Genomic DNA, 10940 nt, shown 5'->3' with positions numbered 1-10940 from the left:
TGACTGAAGTTACAGCGGTATAGGGTTGTTCGGTTTTGCAGGTATCCGGTCCCGTGTTCATCGAGTTGGGTACATATTTGGTGAGAACCGAGGAGGCCAAATTTCCAGCATCAACAGAACTGCTTCTTTACCCACGTTTACAAAACATCAGCAGAAGTGTAGCTTTGCTAACGTTTCATAAACGTCTAAAGAATTGGCCTTTTGTTGATGTTTGTAAAATGTCGGCAGAAGTTTCGTTTTGCCAACATTTTATTATAAAACATCGACCACGAATAGTATTTCCAACATTCACATAACATTGGAAGAACATATTTTTAGCAACATTTTTTCAAAAAACGTCGACAATATTTATTATTATTTTTTTAATAAAATGCACTAATTTGAATCCCAACATTCCTGGGAGATACAAATAAAATACTCTCACCTAAGGTCAAGTATCAAATAATATATATAACCAAGAAATCAAATAATATCAAATATCAAAATAGCTCTACAAAAGTTCTTACACCTTCACTGTGTTTCAAAAGCTACATAAATACAAATAGACCTAGTTAGATGATTCATGTCTTTCAAAAGCTACATTTTGGGTGGTACATGATATAGAGTACCCCAAATTAAAAGAATCTGAAAACTATAGCTTATATCAACACAAAGTTCTTATAAGCCAACTCAATATATGTGACAATTAAAGCTTCATGAAACCACTCAAAATGATCACTTAACCTAATGCTTATAAGCCAAAATAAAAGGTAACATAACTCACCTAGACATCAACATATTACAACTAAAAACAAATTTCTCACAAAAACGTAACCAAAAACATAAGTCATAAATAATTACAATGTTTAATAGATGCTACGATAAGTCACAAACCCCCTTCCCCTAAAGTCATTTCATAATTAAAAAAACATGCATTATTTGATGGTTGCAATTCCAAACATTAGTAATACACAAACTCAAGCATATAATTCCAAAATGCCAGGGTCAATGTCAAGCTAAAATCTTTCAATTGGAACCCCCTTCCCCAACCGAACCCTCACAATCTCGATCTTAACACTAAACCATAAGTCAATATCATATAACACACTCGCTAATGAAACGTAGGAATATATATTTAGTGGGCAATTCTCGTACGTTTGAATTTATCAATCCGACCTTATTTATAAAACATTGAAAGAAATCCAATATTTACCGGCAGTTTTTAGAAAACGTCGGCAACTGTAGATATTTCTTGATGCTTTTTAGAAACGTCGGTGGAACTTATAGTTTTTTCAACGATTTTGTTTTTGTCCGAGAAAATACCTTCTCCCGACAACTTCTTAAACGTCAAGAAAAAATTCGTTAGAAAAACAATAAATTCTTAGAATGGTTTCTTAAAATTGAGAAATGATAAATAGAAAAAGTTACCAAACAGTTATGTTTCATATAAATTAGAAGCCATAAATAATAACGCTTCTAAATAAGAAAGGAAACATTATTAAATGGGGGCTCAATGTCAAAATCAATTTATGTGGATGGACGTTATACGCGGTGGAGACATATTTCTTGTCGTCTCCCATAGGATGCATCATTTATTCATATAACTTCATTTGTCGACGGATAAAATTAAATTTCATTTTAGGGTAAGTGCAAAAAAAATTTAAAAAAAAAACCAATGACGGAGGAATAAGATGAATTTAATATATGAATTTAGTACGTGTAAAAAAAATCTCATTAATCTTTACAATAACCTACAAAATAACAAAAATGAACTGAACATAGCGCAACTAGTTTAGACATTTATATCCTACCCACCCACCGATCGTGAGTTCGAACTCTCACCTCCACATGTACTAAAAACCAAAAAGGATTGAGAGCTTTCAAGTCATATAAATGTAGTTTTGTGAAGCAATTTTGATATCGAAGTTAATAAGTAATAATAAAAGGGGAGAAACAAATGAGTTACCATAATGGACTAACAAAAAAATTGTGTTGTGTTGTTTCTTGCTTTTCAAAAAATAATAATAAATAACAGTGATTAGTATAGATTTCTGGTTTCTTGTTTTCTAATCTTTTAAATAAATAGAAAAAAAAGTGAATTTTTATATTAAACTAAAATTTAATTAAATATTCAAATTCCTATATTATATTTATTTTTTAATATTATTCTGCATTTTATACATCAAGAATGATAAAATAATGTTATTATTTATGTATTGGAAAAGACTGAAACGAAATAAAAAATAAAAAATTTTATTTTGTTGTTTCCAAACTTCTTACACAATTTTTGAAATATGGATAGAAATAGTCTTGCCATCTGGAGGATTAAGAAATGTCTAACCGACAAGGTTTGTCACCATTTTGGCTTGATACCATATTAATATTCATGGATTCTATCTCAAAACCAATTGATAATGAGAGGAGTAGCACATGTCTATTATAAACCTATGTAATGTCCATTTTCTTTTTAACGTGAGATCCTTAACACATTCCACCTTACACTGACTTGAGCATCGAAGTATTTGTTTCTCTTCTACAAATCCTTTGTCGTGAAGTGACACTCAAGCTCTTCCTAGTCAACCTATCTTGATCAGGTTGATCTTGACTTATTTTTGTTGGAAAAATATTTCTTAAAAATAGAAATGAGAACTAACGGTAATAGTTACTTAGAAACAAGAATCAAGAAATGGAAACGTGAGCAAACGACGCTTCTTTTTCAGATTATAGCCAATTTTTGTTTGTTAAAATCTTCATCCACCCATTAAAACCTACTATATTTTATTGTTTGAAAAGGAAAAAATCGTAAAATCGTAAAATATCTTTTACACCTTTTACCATTTCCTAACGATTAAAATAAAACAAAAGCTCTCTCCATATACATCTTGTTTTCACGCAGGAAAAATATAAATGAAAAATATATATAGAAAATTAGAAACAATATAATGAAAAATATATATAGAAAATTAGAAACAATATACATAGCATAATAAGTACCACCAAAATATATATATGAACATCAAAACAATATACCTAAAAAAAATGAAATATATCTTTTTCTATTTTAAGAAAACTAGTTAATATGACGTGCAATACACGTGGTTTTAAATATTTTAATATAATGTCTCTAACATTTAACGTATAGAATGCCAACTAAACCCAATTTTTAAACGGTACTAATATTTAGTTATTCAAATAAAATATATTAGTATTCGTTGGTATTTTATATAAAAAATACATTATTCCAACTAAAAAATAAGACAATAAAATAAGATGCGTAGAAAACATTGAATATGATATAAATTTGAAATAATAAATGTGGTTATCAACTTTTAATTAAAAACATTTTTATAAATTTAAAAATAAGAAAACTAAGACATGATATATTAAATCAAATTATGTAACTAAAAATCCAAACAATGAAATTATTTGTTAGATAGTCAAAATAACAATAGGAATAAATAAAATTGTTCATTTATTACTCTTAAGCTACTTTTTAAATTGAAAATTGACAAATCAAATATCATTTTTTTAAAATGATAAATATAAATGATACTGCACCTTTAAAATATAAAAATAAAATCTCAATAAGAGAAATTAAGAATTGAAATGTGAGAAAGAAACTGAATAATGTGTACTGCCATGAAATCATTTAAAAAATGTAGGATAAAGAATCACACGATCGAGAAAAATAAAATAAGAACTACATGAATCAAAAAGACGTATTAAGATAAATAGGAAAATTAATACTAAAATATAACATGAATATATTTTAAAATTTAAAATAAGATTAACTGAATATTAAATTAAACTTGAAAATAACATTAACTACATATTAAAACACAAAGGTATCATGAATATATAAAATTTAAAAATAATCTACATACGAAGATTAAATTTATCTAAAAAAACTAAAAGTTAAAAGATAACAAGAATACATAATTTTATAATCTACTCTTTAATAGATTAAATAGATTTTTGAATTTAGATTCTATCTACGTACAAAATTAAAAAATATAAACATAGAATCTAAAATAACAAGAACCACCCACATCAATCTAGAAAATAGATACAATTTAGAAATCCAACAATTAAAATTAATAAATACAATTTTTGTTTTTGAAGTCTCAACATTTGTGACTGATGAAGATGGAGCTGAATTGCAAGATAAAAAAAAAAGAATGTGTTATATAGTCAATTTTTCTGTATATTCTTAAATTTATGTCAACTTGGATCTTCATTTATAGTTAAATGAGGAATGAAGAACGAAGATGCTTGACCATAAAAGTGTATTGACATGCTTATTCCTCTCTTAGGTAAAAAAATATATAAACATAAAATAAAAAATCCAAAAGAGCGTGAAAACAATAATAAGTGGGATAAATATAAATATAAAATATAATTTTATAGGGATTCAAAAAAAATTAAATAGAAAACAACAATCACTCCATGTCAGTTTATAAAAAATAATAATCAGAATATGATAACAGTAAAATAATTCACAGAAATTTATAAAACATAACGCTCAGAATTCACATCAATTTTTATACTTTACCTCTTCATCAGCTAAAATTAATATTTGTATTCGCAAATCTTGATTTTGACCTACTTCAATGTTTCCCCTACGAAAAACAAAAACTTTTAATTTCCACTCCTTTTGGAAATGTATGAGTTCTTTGATAAAAAAAAAAAAAAGATTTTCGTAGACATTTTGGGAGAAAGAATATATGAGTTTTTAATTTACACTCTTTCCTTTTATATATGGTTTGTAAAGGAAGAATATTCATACCTCTTCATCAGCGGACGCACTGCTTCTATAAATGGTTTGTACAGGAAGAACAGTCATACCTCTTGAACGTATTGCTTCTCTAAACAGACACCTCATTAAAATAATAGCATCCCGTAGAAGAGGTACATGGAAGAATATATAATATGGATGAATGGTAAACTTGGTATATCTTAAAAAGTTGGGGGCAAAATGGAGAGGTAAAGATTCTCCTCCATAGCTTCTTTTAGATATAGCATAGATATAGATATACAATTTATATAATACTTGTAGCACTAACAATAATTATGGAAGCATATCAACTAGATTAAGGATGTACCTAATATATGTACTTTATACACTATTCATAATGACGTCTTCAATCATTATTTATTTGAAAAAATTAATGATTATGTACAACAAGAGTCATTTGTGTTTGCTCACACGAGATTTCAAAAAAAATTTAATTCAAGAAAAAAACTTTGATTTACGATCTCTAATTTAATCTTCTAATATTTCACTTGAAAGTAAAGTAATCAACACGAGGGATGACAAGCTTGTTCTCGAGATTGAATCTTCAAATTTTTGTTTGTTTAAGGTTTTAAAGCCACAAGCTTCTAGTTAAATTGAGGTCTTCAAAGTCTTTGACTCTTAACAAGGTCTTTGAAGTTTTCGACAAAAAATAATGTAAAAAACTTTTAAAACTCATTAGTTTAATATAAATCAAGCTTACACAAAATTAAGTTTGATTAATACACCTGACTCAACCATTTAAATAGCTTCGGCAAAACTTACAAAGTTCGAAAAGAAGGAAAAAAAAACCAACTCTTTGTCATTTTATTTTTGATTAATTGGCATGAAAAATGTGTCAAATAAAAAAGTTAATCAAAATTTTAAACTAAATTCATATTTTAATTAATTTGACACGAGTCAAAACCATAAATAAATATCATATATTTTGATTCTAAATTATGTTTTTTCAAGGTTTACTCATGTGCATAAATCTCAAAAACAGTACATTTATTGAATGATAAATTTTAACCAATCATGAACTGCCACGTATTCTCCTGTGACCATTTGATCATATAAGCTAGCTGGATCAAATTGCATTATATGATAACTAGGCCAGATCAAATAAAATAAGCCCAGAAATCTAGCAATTTGGCTTGAACCCAAATTAATCTAGGAGTCATTCTATTGAATGAATAAGTGACTTAATTAAATGGGAAATCCTTAGGAATGACTACGCATACTGACCGTTAAGAAAAATGGCCAAAGTTTTCCTAAATTGCATGTCATGGCCAAATTTGATTTCTTAAAATTTGGGGAGGTGTGTAATTCCTTATTTATCCTTCCACACCTTTCATGCCCATATCGTCGTTGCAACCTTTCTCCATTTTATCCATCGACATTTTAGGCCTCCCACATTCGACAGATCACATGTTCAAACGAAATCTCTAAAATCTCTCCCTACCACCTTAACTACAAAATCTACATAGTTCCTGGGATCTTTCCACAAAATTTAAACCACCAAATCTACCTATATCATTCAAATTAGTTTGAAATATTATTAATTTCTTGTTAACAAACATAACTAATTAGTTTGAAGATTCCATTGCAAAGCAACCTTACGGTTTCTCTTTAATATTATTACACAAGGTTCCATTGATCCCCACCCATTTTCCTGTTACATTTTTTCAGAAATTAAACCAATCAACGCGGGAACACTATGCGATCATTCTTAGCCACAATTTTACATGATGGAAGTTGGAAGGAGCACGACAATTATCAAGTGTTCAGTACCGGGTACGTTTCAATTCCATTTGATTCCACCCTACAACAACTCAGTGAATATATCTCTAGAGATCTTCATTTTCCAGAAGGAAAAAAGATTACACGACTTTCACTGTTCAGAAATGGTGGTGGTAAATCGATAATTGTGAGGCTGTTAGTAGATAGGACGCGGTGTAGGCCATATCCTTGTTGTCGGATGTCATGTGTAGTGACTACTGCATAGTCGTAGATACTGACCCTGTACATAATACCATATACGGGGTTAGTGAAAGTTCAGACGCCGCCCAAAATACAATTTACCTTAGGGGGAAGAAATTTACTTTTATGGACCCTATTATTCTTGATTGTACTCCCTCTGATTTCGTGTTGGAAGGAGTTAGTGTTTGGGAGTGAGTTTTTGGAAGGGATTTTGTTGCAATTATGGAGTGAGGTAAGGAAATTTGGGGAGGGGGTATTAATTTTATGCGAAGAGTTTTGGTGAGGGTTTATACTGGTACATCGTTTATTGCAATTTTGGGATATTTGCGATGGTATCTTGAGGGGTATTAATTTTCGAAGAAGGAGTTAGGACTCACGGAAGAAGGAAATTTTCGAAGAAGGAGTGAGGTGGATTTTTCCAGTGAAGACAGTGAGGTAGTATCCCTTAAAAGTTGTTTGAGATATTCAAGAGATTTTGACTAGGTTGCCTTCTTCCATAATGGATTCTGACACGGTACTAATTCTCATCCTCTGTAATGCAACTACTACCTCCATACTTTTAAAAATAACACTTTCGAATTTCAATATTATTTTTTATTCATGTTCCACTTTTCTAAATTGACTTTACGTTTTTTTAATCCATTTTACATTTTGATTCAATCTTAATATTTTTTGATTTCAAAGTATGCATTCAACAGATTTTATCTTATAAATTTTGAAATTTCTAAATCTATATGTTATTTAAAATTTTTGAACTTTATAATTTCCATTCACTATCTTGTTTCCTAAAATTTAGGTGCACTAAAGGTTTGTTGAAGGGTAGTTTCGTCGCAAATTTATAGAGGTAATGACATGACAAATTTACCTATTTTGATGGAAGGGTAAATTTGTCCACATAAAATCTCGTAGTTCAGCTCTAACTGCCCTTTAGCTATTTTCCTGGTATCTGATTCTTTTGGCCATTTTTCAAATTCAACTATTTAATTTAGCTATTTCTCTAGTTTTTTATTTTTTTATTTTTTTATTTTTTGTTGAAAAAGAAGCAGTTGTATTAAAGCCACATGGGCAGAATTTGAAGGGGTGTCCCCTTGAATAATATGTAGAGGCTAAAGAGGAAAGTTGTTTTGCCAACACCACGTGTCTATTGGAGATGAAATTCTCCATTTTACAAGACTGTGGGCTAGGAAATTACATTGACGACGGGGATAATGAAAAGAGATGAAATCAAAATTTGGAGCTAGGGCTTGTATCTCCATCAACCAGCTACCCTCTTCCCCCATGGTTCGTAAATCTCCTTGGATTAAACGGATTGCCATCAAAGAATCCGACTCCACTTCAATGCATGGGTAAGCCGATGAAGCAGCAAATCTCAAGCCTTCCAATATTCCACGAATTTCAACAAATAGAGGCGACAACTTGTAAGGGAGACACGTTGATTTTGCGGCAACGAGAGTACCGGAAGAATCTCGGATGATACATCCGAGACTTATTGAATCACTCCTACAAGCAGCATTTGTATTTAATTTTAGAGATAGATTTGATGGAGGACTCCATGGATGAGCAATCGAAGAAGACGTCTGATTTCGAGGTACGAGATTATGCATTTGAGCCTGCAAAAAATTGTGCAGATAAGCATTTATCCATTCACTCTTAATTTCAGGAGGGGATGTTTGATTTCCACGAGTTGCAGAGTTTCGGTCGTTCCATATAGCCAAACAGGTAATTGCTACAACATTCATTTCATTTGGATTAAGATGATCTGATATGTACCTCCAAAAATCCAAGAACTTGTGATTGAAGTCTGCAGGAAATCGAGATAGAGATGGGTAGAGAATCTGCCAAATTTTTTGCACTCGCTTACAATGGTAGAAAGAATGGGTGGTAGTTTTGCTTGAAGCTCTGCAGAGTTTGCAAACAGGTAAAGCATCGATTCCTCTGTTGTGCAAATTGTAGGCTGTTGGAATGTGTTCATGAGTAGCTCTCCATATAAAAATCTTTATTTTTGAAGGAACAGAGAGGTTCCAAATAGATTTCCAATGTGCACCTTGAAAATCATGACTAGTTGATGCTACATTACATTTTATATGCATGTAAAGCTTGTATCCACTTTTTACATTATAGGAACCTCTTTTATCATAATGTCAAAGCCACAAATCCTACAAATTACATAAGCTTATAGGCATAGCTAGAATCAATTCTTTGTCTTCATCATAAAAGAAGTTTGAAACCAATTTTTTATCCCATTCTCCACTTTGGGTAATAAAATTGGCCACTTTAGTATCTTCAGCCTCATGATTAACCATTATACTTGTGAAAGAATTTGGTCTTGGGAATCCAAGGATCCGAGAACACCTTAACGTTAGAACCATTCTCAACTCAAGCCTCAGACCTTTAGCAAGAAGATCTTGACCCCATATGAATCCTTTCCACAGAAAGAAGAAGATGTGGAAGTTGTAGCCTGTAGTAGAGATGAGTCATTGAAATATTTTGATTTCAAGACTTTAGCAACTAAAAGATTTGGTCATTGGAGAACTCGCCAAACTTGTTTGACCACTAAGGTTGGTTAAAACCTTCTAGATCCCGAAAATTTAGGCCTCTATGCTCTTTAGGAAAACACATTTTATCCCATTTCATCCAGTGAAGTTTCTTAGTATCATCTGTTGTGCCCCACAAAAAACATGCAAAACATATGAGCAATCTCATCACAAAAGCCTTTAGAGAGCTTAAAAACACTCACACCACATGAGGGAATAACATGGCCAATGCTTTTAATTAGAATCTCTTTGCCTCCAATAGAGAAGAAAGAGCGTTTCCAGCCTTGCATTACTTTCCAAATTTAATCCTTCAGATAAGACCAATCCAAACCTTTCCTTCGAGTAAAATAAGATGGCAACCCAAGATAATTCCCAAACTGCTTCACCAAATTGACATTAAGAATAGTTTGAAGATAATGTTGCCTATCCGGGTGGACATTTGGTGAAAAGATAAGGGCAAAATTTGAGAAATTTATGCATTTCCCCGTTTCTTTACCATATGTATTCAACAGATTCCTGAGTGTTAAGCATTCAGACTCCAAAGATCTCAGAAATATAAGACTATCATAAGCAAATAATAAATGAGAAATAGATGGGCCACCTTCCTTAAATTTTATACCTGTGAGGTGACCTTCATTGGTAGCATAGTTAATCAGTGAATAGGTAAGGTAAAAGAGGATCACCTTGTCGAATACCACGAAAGGGGAAGAAGGAACCTCTTGGAGAGCCATTTAAAAGGATAGAAAACCTTACTGCAGATATGCAACGAATGAGGGTACTTATCCACCTATCATCAAAATCCATCTTCCTCATTATACATTCAATCTAAACTCATTCTACACGATTGAAAGCTTTACTCAAATCAAGCTTTAGAGCAGCCATTCCAGTGAGTCCCGATTTGCAATTGCTAGCTAATAGTGTGAAGGCATTCGTGGCCTATAATAATATTATCCGTGATAGCCCGAAGAGGAACAAAAGTAGACTGTGCTTCAGATATTACTAGACCAATCACATTCTTAAGCCGATTAGCAATTGATTTAGATATAATCTTATAGGAGTCATTCCACAGACTAATAGGGCGAAAATCAGAGACCAACCTCGGTTGCTTGACCTTTGGAATGAGAGCAATATAGGTAGAATTCTAGTATTGGATATCATCTCCATTATTCAGAGTGTTAAGACAAGCTTCCATGGTTTTTGGCCCTACCACATGCTAATAAGACTGATAAAAAGTGTTGGAAATCCGTCTAGACTAGGACCGTCGTTGGAAACATTTGTTTTACAACCTTCTCTAATTCCTCCTGATTATAGGGTGACAATAGCTGCGCATTTAATTCCAGCGGAATCCATGTGGGAATATGGTTTGTGATTTCAGCAATATCCAAAGGAGAAGGAGATGAGGAGGTGAATATAGCTTGGAAATAGGCAACGAAAGTATTCTCAATCTCATCCAATTCTTCTGTCCAGTCACCATTTTTGTTCTCAATGCCAACTATGGTGTTACAAGATTTTTTCATGGTGGCTTTTTTGTGGAACCATTTAGAATTAGAATCGCCCCATTTAAGTCAATCTTCCCGAGAGCGCTGCTTCCAATAAATCTCTTCCGGCTCCAAAAGGCCAGCTAAATCATTTTCAAGAGCGTGGATAATAGTGAAATCAAGCGGTAGAGGCTA

At 31.6% G+C, this 10940-nt stretch overlaps 1 protein-coding gene across 1 annotated transcript; it reads right to left on the bottom strand.

Annotated features, from left to right (window-relative positions):
* Positions 1-6610: 6610 nt before the first annotated feature.
* LOC148212182 (uncharacterized) lies at positions 6611-9998 on the bottom strand. Its single transcript, XM_088122135.1, has 5 exons — positions 9599-9998; positions 9304-9390; positions 8901-9191; positions 7994-8801; positions 6611-6773 (listed from the first exon to the last, which is right to left on the bottom strand). Exons 1-5 carry the CDS (start codon positions 9996-9998, stop codon positions 6611-6613), a joined length of 1749 nt encoding a protein of 582 aa, XP_087978261.1.
* Between the last annotated feature and the right edge of the window lie 942 nt (positions 9999-10940).

Source organism: Momordica charantia (assembly GCF_013281855.1).
Source record: "Momordica charantia cultivar OHB3-1 chromosome 3 unlocalized genomic scaffold, Mcharantia_2.0 BLBB01000003.1, whole genome shotgun sequence".
NCBI classification, from domain to species: domain Eukaryota; kingdom Viridiplantae; phylum Streptophyta; class Magnoliopsida; order Cucurbitales; family Cucurbitaceae; genus Momordica; species Momordica charantia.
Note: the sequence above shows the minus strand (reverse complement) of the source record. Positions and strands in the feature narration are given on the sequence as shown.